Source organism: Peromyscus californicus, unplaced genomic scaffold (assembly GCF_007827085.1).
Source record: "Peromyscus californicus insignis strain IS unplaced genomic scaffold, ASM782708v3 Scaffold_11__1_contigs__length_118956290, whole genome shotgun sequence".
Classification (NCBI taxonomy): domain Eukaryota; kingdom Metazoa; phylum Chordata; class Mammalia; order Rodentia; family Cricetidae; genus Peromyscus; species Peromyscus californicus.
Window position 1 is genome coordinate 894,061 of NW_026294402.1, and position 23,258 is coordinate 917,318.

The window sequence follows — 23,258 nt, forward strand, 5'->3', positions numbered from 1 at the left end:
AACCACACCACAGAGCACTTGTTCAGCTATGTTCATATCAGCATTGTTTGTAATAACCAGAACCTGGAAACAACCTAGATGCCCTTCAACTGAAGAATGGATAAACAAAATGTGGTACATATACACAATGGAATACTACTCAGCAGAGAAAAATAATGACATCATGAGGTTTGCAGGCAAATGTATGGATCTAGAAAAAATCATCCTGAGTGAGGTAACCCAGACTCAGAAAGACAAACATGGTATGTACTCACTCATAGAAGGATACTAGATGTGGAACAAGGATGACTGGACTGCTACTCACATCACCAGGGAGGCTACCTGGAATACAGGACCCCAAGAAAGACACGGGGATCTCCCAATGACAGAGATATGGAATGAAATCTACATGAACAGCCTGGACATGAGTGGGGGTAGTGAAGGGCGAGGGTCGAGGGAAAGAGAGCTTGGGGGATGGATCAAGAACAGAGAGGGAGAACAAGGAATAGGAGACCATGGTAAATGAAGACCACATGAGAATAGGAAGAAGCAAAGTGCTAGAGAGGCTCACAGAAATCCACAAAGATACCCCCACAACAGACTGCTGTCAATGGTCGAGAGACAGCCTGAACTGACCTAGTCTGGTGATGCGATGGCCAAGCACCCTAATTGTCGTACTAGAAACCTCATCCAATGAATGAGGGATCTGGATGCAGAGATCCATGGCTAGGCCCCGGGTGGATCTCTGAGAGTCCAATTAGCAAGAATGAGGAAGGTTTATATGAGCGAGAATTGTTGAGACCAAGGTTGGATAAAGCACAGGGACAAATAGCCAAACGAATGGAAACACATGAACTATGAACCAATGGCTGAGGGGTCACCAAGTGGATCAGGCCCTCTGAATGGGTGAGACAGTTGATTGGCTTGATCTGTTTGGGAGGCATCCAGGCAGTGGGACTGGGTCCTGTGCTCATTGCATGAGTTGGCTGTTTGAAACCTGGGGCCTATGCAGGATCACTTGGCTGGGCCTGGGAGGAGGGAACTGGACCTACCTGGACTGAGTCTACCAGGTTGATCTCTGTCTGCGGGGAAGGCTTTGCCCTGGAGGAGATGGGAATGAGGGTCGGGCTGCAGGGGAGTTGAGGGGGGCGGGAGGGGGGAGAACAAGGGAATCTGTGGCTGATATGTAGAACTGAATTGTATTGCAAAATAAAAAGAAACAAAAGTTAAAAAAAAAATGAAATAGACAGAAGCCCTAATTGTTGATTTGAGGCTTTAAGGACATTTTGAAAGGATGAAGGCTATGGTTGAATGCTACAGTTGGTAGTCATGTATCTTATTGTGCTTTTCTATTCTTATTCTAAAATTCACATACTTATCTCTTTTTTTAGTTTCTTTTTTCTGTTTTGTTTTTTTCATTTTATTAAGAGATTTTTCTATTCGTTTTACATATCAACCCCTGATTCCCCTGTCCTCCCTCCTCCCACCCCTCAGCCTTCCTGCCCAAACCACCCTCCATTCCCACCTCCTACAAGGCAAGGTCTCCCCTGGGGAGTCAGCAGAGCCTGGTACATTCAGTTTAGGCAGGTCCAATCCCCTCCTCCCTGCACCAAGGATATGCAAAGTGTCTCAGCATAGCCACTAGATTCCAAAATGCTGGCTCATGCACTAAGGACAAGTCCTGGTCTCACTGCCTGGGGGCCCCCTAAAGAGTTCAAGCTAAATAACTGTCTCACTTATCCATAGGGCCTAGTCCAATTCCATGGGGGTTCCCCAGCTATTGGTTCAGAGTTCATGTGTTTCCACTATCTTGGCTATTTGTCTCTGTAGTTTTTCCAATCATGGTCTCAATATCTCTTGCTCATATGATCCCGCCTCTCTATCATCGATTAGAATCCTGGAGCTCCACCTAGGGCTTGGACGTGGATCTCTGCATCTGCTTCCATCAGTCACGGGATGAGAGTACTATCCTGAGTTAGGGTGTTCGGTCATCCGATCACCAGAGTAGGTCAGCTCAGGCACCCTCTTGACCATTGCCAATAGTCTATAGTGGAGTCATCTTTGTGGATTCCTGGGAACTTCTCTAGCACTCTGCTTCTTCCTATTCCCATAGTGTCTTCTTTTATCATGGTATCTCTTTTCTTGTTCTCCCATTCTGTTCCTGATCCAGCTGGGACCTCCCGCTCCCCGAAGCTATCTTTTGCCCAAACCTTGGCCTCCATTACCCCCTTCACCTCCAGTTTGCTCATGTATATCTCATCCATTTCTCTGGCACTGGATGATCCCTGTGTCTTTCCTAGGGTCCTCTTTACTAGCTGTGAGTTGTAGTCTGGTTATTTTTGTTTTACATCTAGTATCCACTTATGAGTGAGTACATACCATGTTTGTCTTTCTGAGTCTGGATTACCTCACTCAGTATGATATTTTCTAATTCCATCCATTTGCCTGCAAACCTCATGGTGTCATTGTTTTTCTCTGCTGAGTAGTACTCTATTGTGTATATGTACCACATTTCCTTTATCCATTCTTCAGTTAAGGTGCATCTAGACTGTTTCCAGGTTCTTGCTCCTAGGAATAATGCTGATAACATAGTTGAGCATGTGTCTTTGTGATATGATTGTGCATTCCTTGGATATATGCCCAAAAGTGGTATAGCTGGGTCTTGAGGAAGACTGATTCCCAGTTTTCTGAGAAAACACCATACTGATTTCCTAAGTGGCTGTACCAAGTTTGCATTCCCACGAACAGAGGAGTGTTCCCCTTGGTCCACATCCTCTCCAACATAAGCTGTCTTCAGTGTTTTTGATCTTAGCCATTCTGACAGGTGTAAGATGGTATTTCTGAGTTATTTTGATTTGCATTTCCCCAATGACTAAATTTTGAGCAATTCCTTAAATGTCTTTTAGACATTTGAGCTTCTTCTGTTGAGAATTCTCTGCTTAACTCTTTAGCCCATTTTTTAATTGGACTGTTAGGTATTTGGGTGTGTAGATTTGTGAGTTCTTTATATATTCTGGAGATCAGCCCTCTGTCAGATGTGGGGTTGGTGAAGATCTTTTCCCATTCTGTAGGTTGTCATTTTGTCTTATTGACCATGTCCTTTGCCTTAATAAAGCTTCTCAGTTTCAGGAGGTCCCATTTGTTAATTGTTGTTCTCAGTGTCTGTGCTACTGGTGTTATATTTAGGAAGTGATTTCCAGTGCCAATGCATTTAAGACTACTCCCTACTTTCTCTTCTATCAGGTTCAGTGTAACTGGATTTATGTTGAGATCTTTGATCCACTTGGACTTAAGTTTTGTGCATGGTGACAGATATGGATCTATTTGCAGTCTTCTGCATGTTGACATCTAGTTGTGCCAGCACCTTTTGTTGAAGAAGCTTTCTATTTTCCATTGTACAGTTTTGGCTTCTTTGTCAAAACTTAGGTATTCATACATATGCGGATTAATGTCAGGGTTTTTAGTTCAGTTCCATTGGTCCACATGTCAGTTTTTATGCAAGTACCAAGCTGTTTTTATTATTGTAGCTCTATAGTACAGCTAGAAATCAGGGATTGTGATGCCTCCAGAGATTGCTTTATTGTACAGGATTCTTTTAGCTATCCTGGATTTTTTGTTTTTCCGTATGAAATTGAGTATTGTTCTTTCCAGTTATGTGAAGAATTGTGTTGGGATTTTGATGGGGATTGCATTGAATCTGTAGATTGCTTTTGGTAAGATTGCCATCTTTACTATGTTAATCCTTCCTATCCATGAGCATGGGAGATCTTTCCATTTTCTGATATCTTCTTCAATTTCTTTCTTCAGAGACTTAAAGTTCTTTTCATACAGGTCCTTAACTTACTTAGTTAGAGTAACCCCAAGGTATTTCATATTATTTGTGGCTATTGTAAAGGGTAATATTTCTCTGACTTTTTTCTCAGCCCATTTGTCATTTGTATATAGGAGGGCTACTGATTTTTTTGAGTTAATCTTGTATCCTACCACATTACTGAAGGTGTTTATCAGCTGTAAGAGTTCCTTGGTCAAGTTTTTGGGGTCACTTATCTATACTATCATATCATCTGCAAGTAGTGAAAGTTTGACTTCTTCCTTTCCAATTTGTATCCCCTTGATCTCCTTTTGTTGTCTTATTGCTCTACCTAGATCTTCAAGTACTATATTGAATAAACATGGGGAGAGTGGACAGCCTTGTCTTGTTCCTAATTTTCGAGAAATTGCTTTGAGTTTCTCTCCATTAATTTGATGTTAGCTGTTGGCTTGCTGTTAATTACCTTTATTATGTTTAGGTATGTTCCCTGTATTCCTGATCTCTCCAAGACCTTTATCATGTAGGGGAGTTGGATTTTGTCAAAGGCCTTTTCAGCATCTAATGAGATGATCATGGGGTTTTTTTCTTTCAGTTTGTTTATATGGTGTAATATATTGATAGACTTTCGTTTGTTGAACCAACCTTTCATCTCTGGGATGAAGCCTACTTGATCATGGTGGATAATTGTTTTGATGTGTTCTTGAAGTCTGTTTGTCAATATTTTATTGAGTATTTTTGCATTAATGTTCATGAGAGAGATTGGTCTGTAATTCTCTTTCTTTGTTGCATCTTTGTTTGGCTTGGGAATCAGAGTAACTGTAACCTCATAGAAGGAGTTTGATACTGTTCCCTCTGTTTCTATTGTGCAGAACAATTTAGAGAGTATTGGTATTAACTCTTCTTTGAATATCTGGTAGAATTCTGCGTTGAAACCATCTGGTCCTGGGCTTCTTTTGTTTCTATTTCCTTAGGGGTTATTGGTCTTTTTATAAGTTTATCTGGTCTTGATTTAACTTAGGTATGTGGTACCTATCTAGAAAATTGTCCATTTCTTTTAGATTTTCCCATTTTGTGGAGTAGAGGTTTTTGAAGTATGACCTGATGATTCTCTGGATTTCCTCATTGTCAGTTGTTATGTCTCCCTTTTTCCTTTCTGATTTTGTAATTTGGATGCTCTCTCCTTGCCTTTTGGTTAGTCTGGATAAGGGTTTGTCTATCTTGTTGATTTTCTCAAAGAACCAACTCTTTGTTTCATTGATTCTTTGTATTGTTCTCTTTGTTTCTATTTTATTGATCTCAGCTCCCAATTTGATATTTTCCTGGTGTCTATTCCTCCTGGGTGACTTTGCTTCTTCTTCTTCTGGAACTTTCAGGTGTGCTGTTAAGTCACTAGTGTGAGATTTCTCCAACTTCTTTATGTGGGCATTTAGTGCTATGAATTTTCCTCTTAGTACTGCTTTCATAGTATCCCATAAGTTTGGTTATATAGTATATTCGTTTTCATTGGTCTGTAGGAAGTCTTTAATTTCTTTCTTTATTTCTTTCTGGATTCAGTTGAGCATTACTCATTTTCCATGTGATTGTAGGCTTTCTGTAATTTTTTTTTGAAATTTAGCTTTAAGCTATGGCGGTCTTATAGATTACAGGAGGTTATTCCAAATTTTTTGTATCTGTTGAGATTTGCTTTGTCACCAAGTGTGTGGCTGATTTTAGAGAAGGTTCCATGGGGTACTGAGAAGAAGCTACAATCTTTTTTTGTTAGGGTGGAATGTTCTGTAGATATTGATTAGGTCCATTTGAGTCATAACATCTGTTAAGCGCCTTATTTCTCTATTAAGTTTCGATTTAGCAGACCTATCCAGTGGTGAGAGTGGGGTATTGAAGTAGGGTTTTATGTGTGATTTAAGCTTCAGTAATGTTCCTTTTACATATGTGTGTGGCCTTGTGTTTAGGACATAAATGTTCAGAATTGAAACTTCATCTTGGTGGATCTTTCCTGTGATGAGTATATAATGTCCTTCTTGATCTCTTTTGATGGATTTTAGTTTGAAGTCTATTTTGTTGGATATCAGGATGGCTACACAGCTTGCTTCTTAAGACCATTTGATTGGTAAGACTTTTCCCAGCCTTTTATTCGGAGGTAGTGTCTATCTTCAAATTGAGATGTGTTTCTTGTATGCAGCAGAAAGTTGGGTCCTGTTTTTGTATCCATTCTGTTAACCTGTATCTTTTTATAGGTGAATTAAGTCCATTGATATTAAGGGATATTAATGACCAGTGATTGTTAGTTCCTGTTATCTTTGGTGGTAGTGTGTGTGTATTTCTCTTCTTTGGGATTTACTGCTGTGGAGTTATCTATTGCCTGTGTTTTTGTGGGTGAATCTGACTTCCTTAGGTTGGAATTTTCCTTCTAGTGTGTTCTGTAGGGCTGGATTTGTGGATAGGTATTGGTTAAATCTGGTTCTATCTTGGAATGTCTTGCTCACTCTGTCTACGGAGATTTAAAGTTTTGCTGGGAATATTATTCTAGGCTGGTATCCATAGTCTCTTAGTGTCTGTATTACATCTCTTCAGGCCCTTCTGGCTTTGAAAGTCTCCTTTGAGAAATTGGGTGTTATTCTGATGGGTTTGACTTTATAAGTCACTTGTCCTTTTTCCTTTGCTGCTCTTAATATTCCTTCTTTATTCTGTAGGTTTAATTGTTTAATTATTATGTGGTGAGCGGACTTTTGGGGGGGGGTCTAGTCTGTTTGGTGTTCTATAGGCTTCTTGTATCTTCATAGTATTTCCTTCCATAAGTTGGGAAAGTTTTCTTCTATGATCTTGTTGAATATATTTTCTGTGCCTTTGAGATGGCATTCTTCTCCTTCTTCTATTCCTATTATTCTTAGATTTGGCTTTTTTATGGTTTCCCAGATTTCCTGGATATTTTTTGTTATGACTTTTTTGGCTTTGGTATTTTCTTTTACTGACGAATCTATTTCCTCTCTTGTATCCTCTACACCAGAGATTCTCTCTTATATCTCTTGTATTCTGTTGTTTATGCTTGCATCTGTGTTTCCTGTTTGTTTACTCAGATTTTCTATTTGCAGCATCCCCTCTGTTTGTGTCGTCTTTATTGTTTCTATTTCTTTTCAGGTCCTGAACTGTTTCCCTCACATGCTTAATTGCTTTTTTATGGTTTTCTTGGCTTTCTTTGAGGGATTTATTAATTTCTTCCAATTTTTTTTTTTTTTTTTTGGTTTTTTTGAGACAGGGTTTCTCTGTGTAGCTTTGCACCTTTCCTGGATCTCGCGCTATAGACCAGGCTGGCCTCGAACTTACAGAGATCCGCCTGCCTCTGCCTCCCGAGTGCTGGGATTAAAGGCGTGCGCCACCACCGCCCGGCTCCAATTTTTTATTTGTCTTTTCCTCTATTTTTTATTGATTTCTTCCAATTTTTTGTTTGTCTTTTCCTCAATTTCATTTTTCATTTTTTTTTCTTGAAAGGCCTCTAGCACCTTAATGATGCTATTCTTAAGGTCACTTTCTTCTGCTTCTTCTACATTGTGATGTTCAAGTCTTGCTGTTGGAGGAGCACTAGGTTTTGGTGATGCCATATTGCTCTTTTTGTTGTTGTATGTATTTTTGCCTTGACATCTGCCCATCTCCTCCTCTAATAGGTATAAGAGTTGCCTGTCTGAGCAAGTTGCTATTGTTCCACTCTGTGTTTGTTGTGTCTGTGTCTCAGGGGGCCCCTCTGGGTCCAATCTTAGCTCTTGGTCTAATTGGAACAGGCAGATTCTGTGTCTCAGGGAGTTGTTCTTGGTTCAACTGAAGCTAGTTGATTCTGTGACTCACAGAGCCAATCTTGGTCTTATCAGGTCTCTTGGTCCAGTCAGAAAGCCACTCTTGGTCTAATAAGGGGTGCAGATTCCCTGTCTCAGGAGAATATTCTTGTTCCAATGAGAGCTCTTTGTCCAATGAGGGCTGGTGGTTTGCTTTCCATGCCTCAGGAAGTGGCTGGTGTCTCAGGCAGAAGTGTATGGGGGCAGGGTGTGTAGATTGCAGGATCCAGTGGGGGGGGTTCTTGGTAGGGGGCGGGGCTTCTTGCAGGAGCCCTGCCTGCTGGCCTGCAACTGGGACAGAGTTGAGTGGGGATTCCTGGGAATTTGCTGTGTCCTAGGGATGGGTCCAAGGGTCCCTTTTCTCTTTCTTAATCCTACATATTTATATTTTATTTGATGTCAGAAACCTTGCATCATATATTTGCAGGTATTGCCTCTTTATTCCTATGACTATTTCTTTCTATTAATTCTACTAGCTTATTCATAGTATCCCCATTTTCCTATGTTCAAAGCTGTCTTTGCTGCAAGCATAACACCAGTATAAACTGATTGATGTCCCTGAGTGATATTCCACACAACAATGCCTGCTCCACTTTAGTTTAGGAAAATTATTTTGGGATTTACTGCTAAACTAGACAATTACTCCTAAACTAGTTAGGAGTTTTTAAAATATGTTATTTATGAAGTAATTGATTAGATATTTCTTGTAAATAAGTGAACATCTGTTCCAATGTAAAGGAAGTAAGCAGCATTCTGGTTGTCATTAATGGCACCACTGCACCTCAGTTTTACTTTTTTGTGGTGAAGAATTTTCTTACTTACAAGTTAGTCTTGCTAGCTTTAATCCAGCTCAGCTTTACTAATAGTGAGCAGACCACACTGCCCCTGCTGCTTTCTTGATCAAAACACTGCTTCTGAACTGTCTTGTATATTCCACAAACTTAGCAGAGAGGAATATGTTCAGTCTTGCTTTCATTATATCTGTGAACCAAATCAATATAGGCTATTCATAGAATTTTAAAAACTTAGAATGAGCCTCACATCCTGCTGTGGGATGGTCTGTATGTCAAATGTGTTGCTGATTGGTCAATGAATAAATCACTGATTGGCAGTGGCCAGGCAGGAAGTATAGGCGGGACTAACAAAGAGGAAAATTGAGAGAACAGGAAGCTGGAGGGGGAGACACTGCCAGCCGCCATCAGGACGAGGAAGATGTAAAGTACCGGTAAGCCACAAGCCACGTGGCAAGGTATAGATTAATAGAAATGGATTAATTTAAGCTGTAAGAACAGTTAACAAGAAGCCTGCCACGGCCATACAGTTTGAAACCAATATAAGTCTCTGTGTTTATTTGATTGGGTTTAAGCGGCTTGGGACTGGCGGGTGAGAGAGATTTGTCCTGACTGTGGGCCAGGCAGGAAAACTCTAGCTACAACATCCCAAATGAATTGCATCATATTTTTAAGGCATATTCAAAGTCTTCTTTTATCCTTTTACAGCAAAATGCTATAACTATGGATTATGGCAGTAACTATAGCCTGCTCACAATGTAATAATTATTATTATTGTTAACTGCCACTTTCAGATAATAATTTTACCTAATAGGGACATTTGAAAATGATTCCTTTCCCTCTTATCTCCTACATGATAATATAGTTACACTAACCTGATTTATGAAGAAATGTAACCTTTATAAAAAAAGATGATGACTTTACCTCCATTGTATCTTTTAGATAAAATCTAAACTGTTTGTGATTTCAAAAATATGTCCTGATCTATGATCATAACCACCATACTCTGTAATGCTGTCCATCTAATGGCCTGAAACACATTTGTCCAGCTTACAACCTTGTTTCTGACTCTCAGATCGATCATACATATTCTCTGCATTAGTTTTTTCACTTCTTAAAATAACCTCTCATCTACAAAATCCTTTATGGTTCTCTCACTTTTTATATTTTCCTCTTCTAGGGTTTCTTTCATTTCTTTTTGTATCAAGTTTTCTTACAACATCTATTCTGTTTTAATACACTGTATTTTTTACTGTTTGTGGAGGGCTTTCTTTTCGTTCTTATTTAATTTTCCATTTTTATTTCTATTTACAAAACTGTGAAGTGCTTAGACTGTGTTCACAAGAGTAGGATGGGGGAGATACTTGAACAATATCAAGTCATTCGTAAAGAATTGTTGAATTAAATTGAACTGCTGGATGATCTCTTCAGATATGGTTATCAAACAGAACTTTTCATGGAATTCAACAAGCTTAAAGAATAAATTTCCTGCAATGTTCCTATTCTGAAAATAAGTATCTGGGTATGACTAGAAAACATTAACCAAGATTTGATTGGAAAACATGTCTTGTTAGAAATCAGTTACCAAATATCACAGAAACTTGAAGTCATTAATTTGCCAATACTAAACACTAGATTCATGTGTCAGACACACAATACACATATGCCAATTTTATTGAGAGTCTGAAAAATATAAAAATAAAATCCCAGAATTTAGGCAGATTTTCAAAACAGAAAAACTAGGTCCTATAATTTGAAACAAAGCCCCATGTTTTGACTTTAATAGGCTTTTATTTAGAAAAAAATCAAATTTGAACAAATATTTCTCAGAGACTGCTCTTTAGAAAAAAATCAGACTTGAAGAAATATTTAAATGCCATAAGTAGGTTTTTATACTATTGTTATAACATGGAGTAATCTGTCCTATGTCATCAAACTTCCTAATATTTGAGTCCTGTGTCAGTCATATCAAAGGTGTTAGCTTTGGTATAGTTGGAGAATAGCTTCCTAAACTTAGAATTTCTTTTCATTTAGTCTAATTTCTCCTATTGTTTCATTCACATTATTTACATTTTTTTTTAGATTATTAAAACGAGAGGACAGTTTCACATTCATTCCTCGTTCCCGTGAAGAACTTCCAGACAATTTTCCAAAAGAAATCCCTGGGGTCTGCTATTTCCTGGAGGTAAGGACTGGTCCAAAGCCGCCAAAGCCTTCTCTGTCTTCATCAAGAATAAAAAAGATTTCCTACAATATTGGCACGATGTTCCTTCGGGAGACAAGCCTCTGAGACCTGCTGAGGATAAAAGACTCCTCCAAAAAGCACAAGCCCAGAACATGGGTCCCAACGACGGGAGGAAGGGATTGCTTCTCTTCCAATGCTCTGTAAGAACATACAGTACAGTTTCTGTGTCAGTGTCATGCAATAATCCTTGAAACGGTGAATAACTGCTGCCCCAAAAAAAGAAAGAAAGAAAACTGGATAGTGGGAGGGAAAATATGATGTATTCATCCATATGAGTGTTTCTGGTCATATGTATTTTATTTACAAGTACAGGCCCCTTTTCAAAAGTAACCAGTCAATAGCATCTGTGTTTTCTTGCTCATCACCCATGCAGGTATCTCTTCCTATATATTTGTACCACTTTTGAGAGCCAGTTTTGAATTCCTACATTTAGTCAACTGGTAGGTAAGGATTACTCTCTAATTATCTTTTCCTGAATAGACATTCCATACATAAATCATGATAGTGTGATTAAACTTCCAAGCAGGAAGAACTCAGCAAAATATTTTAGGGATATTACCTATTTTTATAAATATATACATATATATCTTCTTATAGATAATTACATTTCACATAACATGATTAGATATTCAGAATGTACTGTCGCATTGTTGGAATATTATGTGATGTCAACCTACTAATCTAATATAGTTTCACTTGTTTATAGAGATTAGTGCTTGGACTGAGAGTATATATAACCAAGGATATCAGCTGTTGAGAAAACACGTATCTGCTTAGTGAACGCACTTTTTAGATTTATTTAATGTAGCTTGGTGTCCAGAGGAAATGGAATTTTCTAGTAGCAGATATATCGGTAACTAAGATTCAGTAAAGATCTCTTGGTAATCTTCAAATGTGTATCAGTTAAAACAAACTGCTTTGCAATACTGAGCTCTTTTCCAGTTAGAATGTAGGATGTAGATGGAGTTTTCAACCTGAAATAGCATCTTATGACATGATATATTAGTAACTTCCCTTCCTGTCTTTACTGCTGCTAAGTACCAACTTCTAGTCTCAGACAAATCCCTGAAGCCAGTGTTACTGACAAAAGCCTGTCAGGACATTTGTTTTTTATTGCCTAGACACAAAAAAAGAAAAACCCTGGATTCCATGGCTTTGAGACTCTTAAAAAGTATATTCTTCTGCAGTTTGATAAGGCTTTTAAAGCAGTGAATCTGCTCAGGAACACTGGAACAGGCCTAACTCCTGATCTAGCAAGCACCATATATGTACAGATAGGTTTCCATTGCATGTTCTACTAAAATGATGGCCTGCTACCAATAGCCAACACTGCATGAAAAAAAAAATTATTATAGGCTCACACTGAAATTAGGAGTACACAGTGTGGCCAGAATTTTTGTATTTGGAATCAGCTATAAAATCTAAACTTCTGAAGAGTTCAATGACCTGGAAGCATTTGTTGTTGAAATATTAGAGTGGACTTTTTCTTACTCCAGTATATATACTCACTGATAACTATGTTTACTGGATGCAATATACTTTTTTTCTGTTCAGGAATTTGGGGCTGCATTAAAGATTTTATAACATAGTTTAGATAAGATATATATTAATTTTCAATGTCGTCTGTGAAGGTTAATCAATGTTTTTACATTCTTTATTGTGTGACTTGAGAACTTTCAAAATATGCAAAGTACTTGTTTTAGTCATGGTCTCTCTCTAATTTGAGCTATCTTCTTGCCCTGTTATATTGGAGACATGAGTTCAACAATCTTCACTTGGAGAAGGCAAGATATACTGCCTCCAGGTTCTAAGCTGTTTCCTGTTCCCCCTTTTCCCAGGCATAGGTCTCTATTTTTACATCATACTGATAGATGGCCAGAGCATGCCTAGGAGGCTTTGTAGCCTGAATCTGGTGTATCCTCATGAGAATAATAATAAATAAATTTCTTCAAGAGACTTGGATATTAGCCCACCTCCTTCAAAGTAGAGGGATTGAGAGGATTTTCAGGGAGCGTGGATGGAATAAGCTAGAAACACAAAGTAGTCATGCTCGTATTGAAAAAAGTCTGAAGAAAGCTAAGAGTCTCCTTACTGTTGAGGAAATGAAAAAATAGCCATGCTTACTGAGGCCATTTATGCCTATTATGTGCAGTAACTGTGTTTATTATGATATATTCAATCATTCAATATTCAATAAACATTCTGTAACCATATGACTGAAAAAAGATATCCAAGGAACCATCCAATCTATTTCTATACTTTCTGCAAAGATTTATCTGAACAACTATCTTAAACACACAGTTATTCTCTCTGTATTTAAGAAAATATGTGAGAAATACACACACACACACACACACACACACCCCACACACATGTGTGTGGGGTGTGTGTGTGTGCATTTTTAAAAACCTACTATTTGAAATCCGCTCCAGTATTCAGTGACTGGTTATAGGTCTCAAAAGGGGAATTTGTTCACTTATTCTCAGTTTTCTCAAATCATTGCAAACTCTGCATTTGTTTACATTTGTTTACATTAGTTTACATAGCGAAGAAATAGCCATTACACTTCAGAAATGTCACCTTAAAGAGTATTGCAGAAATCTATTATATATCACTGACAGGAACCTATACTCTTCAAACACTATAGTCTAAACATATTTCTGAAGACAGTCTGAGGAAACTGTCTAACCTTTTATGAGTTTTCCAAACTATTTCAAATGACCATAATAGTTACACTGTTGCTGTATGTGCTTGTGGGGCACTATGTTAAATGGTAAAAATAAATAAATAAATAAAAGTTTCTTTATTCTGTTCATTCTGACTGCAGTCATATAAGGTAGAAGCTATGAAAATTTATACTTTCATTTTTCCTGCACAATGGAGTTCATATGCCCTACATTAGAATTTTTGACTGCAAATATGAGACAGTATTTTGATTTTATTGACTAATATCTCTCCATTGCTTTCATATGCTTACAACTCTTAGGAATTGTGTACATTTTAGTGTGTCAGGTTGAAAGGAATTTAGAAAAGTCCCGATAGAAACCAAGTGATTGCATATTGGTGTAATATGTTTAGCTCACTGCAAAAAGAATGATTTCAAATGCAGCATGCACTTATAGCTTCCCTGATTGAATATTGGGTGGTGTAGCTAATTTAGCAAAGGGACTTTGCAACTAGACATTATTACCAATAGTTCCCTCAGGCAGAAGGATCATTTGATGAGAAGAACACCATCATCTACAAAAAAAATCATCAATTTAGCATAGTTATAATCTCCATATATTTATCCAAATCTTCCTATATAGAATCTTTCTTATGTAGTTTAATAAACAACAGTGGCCACAATGAAAGAGGAAGATGTCTCAGAAACATGGTTAGGCCTTTCAGCTGTATGTAATGAAGGTTATCTGTGACCCAACTTCTAAAATCTACCTCTGTATGCATTGTATTTTAGACCCCTTTGGGTTTCTCTTTCAATGCTATATTATATGTGGAGTCCAGTGAGCTGTGACCCATAGTTTCGACACAGATTGTGATATGTGAAAGTGGAGAATTGGTCTGTGGATTCAGCACACATTAGTTCTTAAAAGTCTCAAACTTTCCTGTCTTGTGTAATGACTGTGATTTCAGGATAGATATACAAGTTCAGAAAATGAAAGTTTGTGCCTCTTCAGGGAAAGCAAAACAGGATATTAAAGAGTTAAACAAAATATCATTCTCAATTGCAGCAATTTTTTTAAATTTGCAAATTCTTCCAAAGAGTTCTGGCAATAAAGCAAAAGTACACAGAAACAAAGACTTTACAGAACCATCAAGCTCCATATTCTGTACAGAAAGGGTGTTGCTGCTAACTGAAACAGTATGTCTGCAGTTGTGCAGTGTTAAGAGTTATTTGGAGTTTATGACCATCACCATTGACAGTTGCTTGGCTTTATGACTGGCTGATGGGTGTTGTACATGTTTAGGGCAGAAAGTAACAGTGGTGTAAGTTTTTGTATTATCATGTTCTTTAGTAAGACATGAGTTATCTCTCCCTCACCCTTTTGTCCTCTGTGTGCTCAGCAGATACAATCTCAATCCCTCAAGCCCAGTCTCCATCAAATATCATTTATTCCTTACTTCTGAAACAGACAGCCATAGAAAGAGTTGGTAATGCTTGATCAGGGGAGATGTTGGACCTTCCTTACAACTGTGTACAGTCTGTTGGGCATAAATTGTGTCTGCACTTATTCTCTTCCTTCAAAACACAGCCTGACTCTAAGTACTTCATGTAACTCCTTGAATATTCCCTTGGAAATAATTTTACATACATGAGCTTTCAGTCAATGCAATCTGATGATTCGAATCCTTGAACCATTATCATACCTTAGTTTGGTTCTTTTTGTTATTAGATTGTAGACCTATAGCTACAAAATACAGTTATTTTAGAGACTTCTATAAGCCTGTGTAGAAAGTGATAGCTCAAATTCCTGATGTAAGAGAAAATAAATTTGTTGGTTTTAGGGTCTATTCTTACATGAGTGTGCCTAACTCAAAGCCAACTTAACATACACAAAAGTTGTGTTAACAAGATGGAACAATTTTTTGTTAAGGAAGTAAAATGGTCTTAGGTGTTGGCTCATGTCAGAATTCCTGTGGTGGTGAATGAAGAACAGCTGCTGATATTCTAGATAGAATAACATAATTTTGTCAGAGTCTATTGAAATAGTGTGCAAAATTCCTTCCTCACACTTTATTCAAATAACTGGAACCTAATCGTTAGTGCCCTGATACATTTCTGTTTCTTCTTTCTTCTTTTCCTTCCATTGATAAAATAAGACATTTATAGGACAGGAACAATCACAACTGACTGCATCCCTTCAAATTGTTTTAAAAAGTACTGAATCTTGTGTGTGTGTGTGTGTGTGTGTGTGTGTGTGTGTGTGTGTGTGTGCAACGTGCACACATATGCTTGTGTGTGCATATGTGCATGTGGTTACTGAATCTAAATGGAATGTCATTTGGGGAGGACCCGGGAATGTGTGGAAATGGTTTGTCTTTGTCTTTGTTCTGGTATGTTGTGTGTCCTTGTCGTATGCTCAGTCAAATGCGTCATTACTCTTTCCTGCTACCCTAGTTTAATGACTCAGCTGGTCTGCTTAAAAGTGTCTGTCTGGCTCCATAAGAATTACCTAGGAAATTAAAAATGTGAATTCCTGGGTGTTTTCTTCAGAGACTTGAATTCATCAGGTCTCAGGACCCAAGAATCAGCATTTAGGAAATCTCTCTAGGTGACACTGATATTACACACAGATGTTACATACAGCCAGATGTAGGGATTATTGAAAAGCACACATACAGTCTCAATAGCTACAAGTTAACACAAGTTGACTGAGATAGCAATATATTATTTAATTTATAGTTATTTGAATATTTAAATGCTCTCTGGGTTACTTGCTATTATTTCTGTCATAAATTTTGAGTTTAGCTTTGGTTTCAAATACTTAGTCTGCTTTCAGAGCATGAATCTTCTTCAAACTTATTAGGGATAGAAGTCAGCACTGATAAGCTTGAGGGATGAATATTGCTCACTATAGGGCTATTAGGCATACTAGCTATTTTCTTAGTTACTGCCAAAGCTGTGCAGTACATTAATTACATTTGCTGTCTCTCACCACCAAGGTACAGAGAATGAGCTTAGGACACAGGCATGTATTGAAGCCTTACTTCAGAATGCTGTGATCTATGTTGTAAAAGGACACCAAGTTAATACTTAATACTTTGTCTCATCATGTACATTACACATAGGATTTTATACTTGTCTCAAAGTAACTTTGTAGCAATACTTTATAACAGTCTTTCAAGCAATAATTTAAGCCATGGTAATAATGCCATACATAATGATTTCTGTGCACTTCACCAAACTTTTGAAGAAATAGAGACATGGTTTCCATAAGCAATAATATTGGTGGTTTGGAACTTTTAAAGTTATTTGGTGTTTCCCTCAAAATGAGCAGCAAGGGTTGAATAAGATTTTAAAAACTGAACAAATAGTATTCTAATCCATCTCAAAAGTCACTCATTTACAGACATGTAGTGTATTTCCATCAGACTATGTCAGATACATAATTTACAACTATTTTATTGTGATTTCTCTTTCTCTCAAAGACATGTACTATTTGTAAATTGCCCAAATCTTTGAATCTCTGTAGTTTATACCAGTGAGCAACAAGAATGTATAAGTGGAAGTAGCGTGTAAGTTGGAAGAGCTGATTGAGAAAGCAAACTTTGCTGAAACATCCATAGATCTTGGTTTGAGAAGGTCTTAAAGACTGAAAATAAAAAGAGCAGAGAGATTTCTAAAGGTATCAAGACTAGGAGAAGAGGTTTTTATAGTGGACACTTCTGATTTAATGAATGCTAGGTGACACATTTGGTGTGTGTGTTACTCTTGTGGGTTTTGTTGTTGTTGGTGGTGGTGGTGGTGGTTGTGGTGGTGGTTTTGTGTTTGTTTTTTTAAGAAGGAAAAAAAACAAACTAGCCATTTTCAGTCATCAAATGAGACAGTGCCAGGGCTTCAGCAGCTGTGAGTCTCAGTGAAGCTGCATTTATAAGCTCACAGAGCTATAAAGAGCAACTCTCTGAAGGTGGCAGATAGGGTGAGTCTTGGTTACAGTGATGACAGTAAATAGAAGTGTCAGAACATCTGAATCTCCAAAACAGAGAAGGCCAAACACTGTTTCTGCCTTATGTCACAGAAAAGTCTACTGAATGTAGCACAGGACAGATAGCCAGTGGGCAAGGGGCGTTAAACAGAACATTTTCTTCTCTCTTTGAACATGTTTGGATGAGCTAACATTCATTAAGAAGACTGTTTTGTACATTGCACTCCCCCTCACCCCTGGCATTATAGAAATGATGTTTTCCTTATTGGGAACTTCAATCCCAAAGTCTGGAAAATGTTTCATGCCCTAAAGCCTGTGCCATCATCTTTGAAGCTATTCCATATTTCATACTTTCTCAGCCTGCACTATGTCTGCTAACAAAGCAAGAACTGGGCTTCTGAAAGGAGTAATTCCTAGGTGTGCCCAGACTCATCCTCCTCTGGGATGCTCCAGAGAACTAGAGGTAAGAAGAGAACTCAGAACAGTGTTCAGGGAAGAAATGAAGGTACTCTCTCTGCCTTCTAAATTTGAAAAAAAAAGCTGAATAGCCTGTTATTATCACTCAGAGATTTCTTAATTTCTTATAACTGGTTACTTCATGCAGAATTCATTTAGGATCAAATATTTAGGAGGAGTAGGCTCCTCTCCCCTCCCCCATTTTTAATGAGAATCATCAGTCATAGAAATAATTTAGGATACAGATTTGTTATACTGAGTCAGCTCACTTGTATATAAACTTCAGATTTGTTAGGGTTTAAAAAAAAATATTTCCTAAGATGCACCAAGAGCTTTAGTGATGAGAAACTAATTCTTTGACTTAGTCTCTCAGGTTTTATCCTATGATAATAATACTTAATTATGTATTAATTACATTTCAATGATTTTTATTCTTCCATGTTTTCTATGCTACAGGCAAAAGTTATAGAGTTGTTATAAATAAGATGAACTTACAAATTGTGGCATTGAACCATATTTCTCTAGTTGGACAGTCTTCTTGCACTTGAACTGCTAAACTATTTCTGAGGTTGATAGTAAAAGTCAAAAGTAGTGCGTTCAGTCTCGTTCATAGTAAGGAACCTCAGAATTGTCAGACAAAAACCTGAAATAAAAGCCAGCTACCAACTGCATCTGAATCATTGGAATAACAGAGTATTCCACATCAAGCCTGGCTAAAAAGAATCCATTCAAGCCGGGTAGTGATGGCACCTGCCTTTAATCCCAGCACTTGAGAGGCAGAAGCAGGCAGATCTCTGTGAGTTTGAGGCCAGAGTGAGTTCTAGGAAAAGCTCCAAAGCTACACAGAGAAACCCTGTTTCAAAAAAAAAAGAGTCCATGCATTTCCACATCCAAAGAAATGTCAGTTCTAAGAGCAATTCTGCTTTCTTGGCTTTTCAGGAAGCATTTGAATTTCTTCTGTGTCACTGATTTTCATTGCCAAAAGAGAAATAGCTCTTATTCTGAGATTTGACCAGTATATTTGAATGCAACCACTTAAAAGTTCCTCATTCCCCACCCCAAGTGCTGCTAGCTAAATATCTCCAGAGAATAAAGCAAAATAATGAAGAATTAGCAACAATGTGAACTAATGCAATTTTTTGGTGTAAATTTCCACATTGGAACCAAAAGCTAACCTTGATTTGGAGGTGGATACTCAGACAAATATTTTTTGTAGTCACTGGCAGAAAATAGTGACAAAAAAGATCAAACCATCTCTAATCACTGAAGTCTAGATATTGTACAGGATTATAAAACTGTCTAAAGGAATTCAGCAGGAATTTTAGAAAAGTTCCTGAATTTTTGCTGTTGTGTAAGGTAATTATGGGTGGATAGTAACCAAAATTATCATCCCTTTCATTTTAATTAGTTTGAAGTTTGTCACTTGGCACTTGCAAAATTCAGAACTATCATTTGTTATGTGACTCTGTGACCTAAAACAATGGTTACCTCTTGCTTTTTCTTTTGATCCTTAAAACACGTTTTTTTCTGTCTATGAAATATAAATTATTATCTGTCCATAAAAGTTGTCCTAATTTTTTAGCATATATAAAATATTTAGGTGGATGAAGCTGAAGGGAATGAAAGAGTAAGAAAGAGGCCCCCTGAGAGGCCACTACAGGGAGGACAAAGAGGAGACATTATTTGCTTACATTAAAATTATGTCTGTAGTCTGTCCTTGTTAACCTAAGAGAAAGCTGAGTTATTGATATGGGTATTTCATTACAATTTTCTTAAATAACACAATATTTATATTTAAAAAACTGTGATAAAATAATGTATAAAATTCAGCATGTCTAAAGTTTTAGAAAACAAACAAGGAACTTAATAAAACCACTAATTAGAACGACTATTTAAAGGAAAATAACAATAACAAAATTCTTCATCAAATATGTCCACCAGTGCCATAATTTAGTTCTATTTGGAAATTTTAGTGCTTTATCTTCAATTGGTATTTGTTACATGACAAATCAAGCTATAATATACCCCTTATGATATTATGAGAAGCCTTACAGGAATTTAAATAGCATCTGCATCAGCTGTAGTTGCAACTTAAATATGATATATCTGTATCATTTCTGAATAAATCTCTCAACAAAAGTCTGTTGAATGGATTGCATACATAGGTACTATGTAGGGCAACTAATCAAGTCTATAAATGTGTTGGTGTTTTTAATTCCTGTACTCCTCTCTCTCCATTTTAAATCTTATACTTCTCTTCCCTCCCTTCCTTCCTCCCCTTACTCTATCTTTTCTGTCTCTGTTTCTTCATAACTCTTATAAGGTACATAAAAGTAGTATTTCACTCTTTTGAGCTGAGGCTTCTTCTTTCCACATTCACATGACAGAACACTCTGTAGACTGGTGAGGTTATGAGGAAACAATTAGAACTTAGCAGAGATCGTTTGGGAAGAGAAGTGAATGTGACTTTGGACTTTGGCTGCTGAAGGCTTTGTCATACAAGAGAAACATTGGTCTATACAAACATCTTTGAGGTCTCATGTGAAGTATCAAAATCAGCATTTTAAAGCTCATGCCTTTTGCCCTGTGTGTCTTCATTTAGAAAAATCTTTTCATAGTTAAATCTTCACATTTTCATGAGACTTAAGAATCACACTGCTAAATTAAATACTGAAATAGAAAAGAAGCTTTTCTGAAAGTGGCTTTCAAAATGATAGGTACATCAAATGCATTTTAATTTCACTAGCTCTTTAGGTATAAGGGATACACTGACAAACTTCTTGGATACTGATCAATGAATCAGATTGGCATGTTATAGTGTTTCTAGTTCTTGGAGTATCTGAAAACATTCTACACAGAATTTATGTCTATTCTGTTGAAGAAACAATATGCGGTAGTCTCCATGATTCTTAGATCTATGCCCATAACTGTCTTAAGCACAATTTTGATGTAGTCACTACTATAAATGAATTTCCATAGTCTGAAATTTAAAAAACACCTAATTTTGATCATTTTATATTGTTATAACAAGGGGTCAATCATTAATAAATCTCAATCCAAAACCATTTAATTTTCAGGGAAAACTGGATAATGTGTAGCAATGTATTTGGTTTTTAAAGGAAAATAATTCAAGTATCCTAGGTATACTAAAGAAGCAGGCAAAAAAGGAATTTTAGGAAACACATCTCAACATTTGAATAAACTTTGAACTTTTAAAATCTTGAGTTTTCCCAAATTGAAAGTGTTATTATTATACTTATATATCCCTGTATGAATATTATATTCCAACTTCCATAGAATAACTTTGTATTCTCTAGTGGGATAAGCGTATCATTAAATTTTCCTCTTTAGGAAGATATCTTTTTAAAATCAAACATCCTATACATTGTATTTCCGTTCCTGGACTTAGAATCTGAAGTCTTGTGCATGCCAGGCAAGCAGTTCATCTGGGAACTACCCTCCCAGCTGCAACTTTTTGCATTTCAGTTCCCATTTCTAATTATATTCTTTGTTATGCACCAGAAATCTTAAATTCTGATCACATAAAAATGAAGGTACAAATTTCAAAAAAATTAACAACTCCCAACAGCAACAGCTTTGCTCATCATCTTTTATTTATCCCATTCTCCACTCTGAGCTTGAGAAATGGGAGAATAATCACCAAATTGAAACTTACGTGGCTATTCTTATGATTTTTCCTCATTAAGCCCTCTTTAGTCTCTAAAATACAGCCAATCTTAACACTCAAATATCTTTACCATTTTCATTTATTTAGGGAAACAGTTTAAAAGTGATTTTTCAAAGGAAGAAATATGGATAATGCAATTAAGAAATTAAGCTGTGAGCCAAAGCCCCATTTTTCACTCCCTGTGGTTTTTGCAATCGACTGAAAATCAACTTCTAAGATTCCAGTGTACAAAATCTACATGCTACTGACCACAAAATTTAAAGCAACATTTACTTTATTAGGAAATCTAGTCTTGCTGTCACAGTAGGCCATAACATGAGACAATTCAGGAGGTTTGGTAGGAAAATAGTCCATGAAGAGAATTGTATTTTTGTTGATGTTATCAGATGACCAATTTGTTTCATTTAGAACAGAAAGTAATCTTCCAAAGAGTTTGCTTTGGAAAAAATTATAAGTATTGTAATGGCTTCTGGCACCTACACTACATCTTTAGTATTCAACTGACTAACCTGTCTCTTTATGCTTCCAAAACATACCAATTAAATGCATTCAGAGATACATATCATTCCTCATTCCAAAATCAGCCTACCTGAATTCAGACTGTTTAACTGTGAGTTGCCATTTTTTAATACCAAAGGGTTCCTTTTCCCAAACAGTACTTTAAATATCAAGCTTATCCTGCTCATTTGAGTACATAAGACAATGCACCGAACATTCAGCACCACATAGTAAAGACTAGGTTTCTGTGCTAACATAAAGACATTGTTATTATGTGCTAGGCTTTCGTTGCTGTCCTCTGCATGAGGTAATTTTTTTACTTAAATAAATACCTGAGTTATTTTAACATTTTGGTCCATTTGTTTGTTGCAGTCTCATGGGTCTAAAATTTGGGCTTGGCTTGCTGTAAATATACATATGCTATTTTGCTAGCAGATTGCACTTTGTGAATCATTTCTTTTCAAAATAATCTAGTTATCGTAAACATAAATTATAATATCATCAAATAATACCTGGTAAATATATTATTATATATGTAGGGCATGGTTAAATTACATATATTTTGAAATGTCAAGCTATTTTTCATTTATTTTTAATGAATGCATCTCTTAAACCTGTATCATTAATTTTTTAAAGTTTCATTTCATGTTTCAAATTATATTTCAAAGTATTTTCTTTTCTCTAATAGCACAGTTTTCAAGAAAAAAATTGTGATTAAAATGATCAAATATGCTTCATTTCACTAGAATTTTAAGAATAGTACCTGTAAATATATGACAGTAATTATTACTTATAAACATCCACTATATCTTCTTTATTTTTCATGTAGCACGACTTTTTACCTGTTTGCTTATTTTATTTGTTATTGTCCCAAATTATACACAATGTATATATCCTTCTTCATGATGGAGTAGTTATTGTATTGCAGACTGCAGAACAAGGTGAGTTTGTATGTGTAAAAAATAATTGATGGGCATCTGAGATTCTTCAAAAACAAAGTGGAAATAACCAATGTGTGTTATATTTACATGATTCATTACAGAACTGTTCAAATCATGCGTCATTCACCTTAAAAGTTAAAACTGTCACTTACATAGTATTTAAATCAATAAATTATACAGATGAAAGGAGTCTACAGATTCTTTTTTAAACAGTTTTTATTATTCACACTGTGACTGACTGAGGATAAGACTGAATAACAGGTAAAAAAAATTGAGAGAACAAATGACTGAGTGAGTGGAGTGACCACAGTATGATATTTAGATGGCTAATGATGAAGCTTGAAGACACAATCTTAGGCCTGGTTAATTTTGCAT

At 36.6% G+C, this 23,258-nt stretch overlaps 1 protein-coding gene across 4 annotated transcripts in view; it reads left to right on the forward strand.

Annotated features, from left to right (window-relative positions):
• Gucy1a2 (guanylate cyclase 1 soluble subunit alpha 2) overlaps window positions 1-23,258 on the forward strand; it is a 479,074-nt gene that overhangs the window by 303,836 nt on the left and 151,980 nt on the right. For 3 of the 4 annotated variants that reach the window (XR_008221288.1, XR_008221289.1, XM_052751411.1), the window contains exon 8: window positions 10,491-10,593. Coding sequence is in view for 2 of the 4 variants with exons in the window: in XM_052751411.1 (XP_052607371.1) it covers window positions 10,491-10,593 (103 nt within the window). In the remaining 2 variants the exon portion in view is untranslated. Of the gene's footprint in view, window positions 1-10,490; window positions 23,073-23,258 lie in introns of those variants that run through there. The other variant, XM_052751391.1, reaches the window with a different exon arrangement.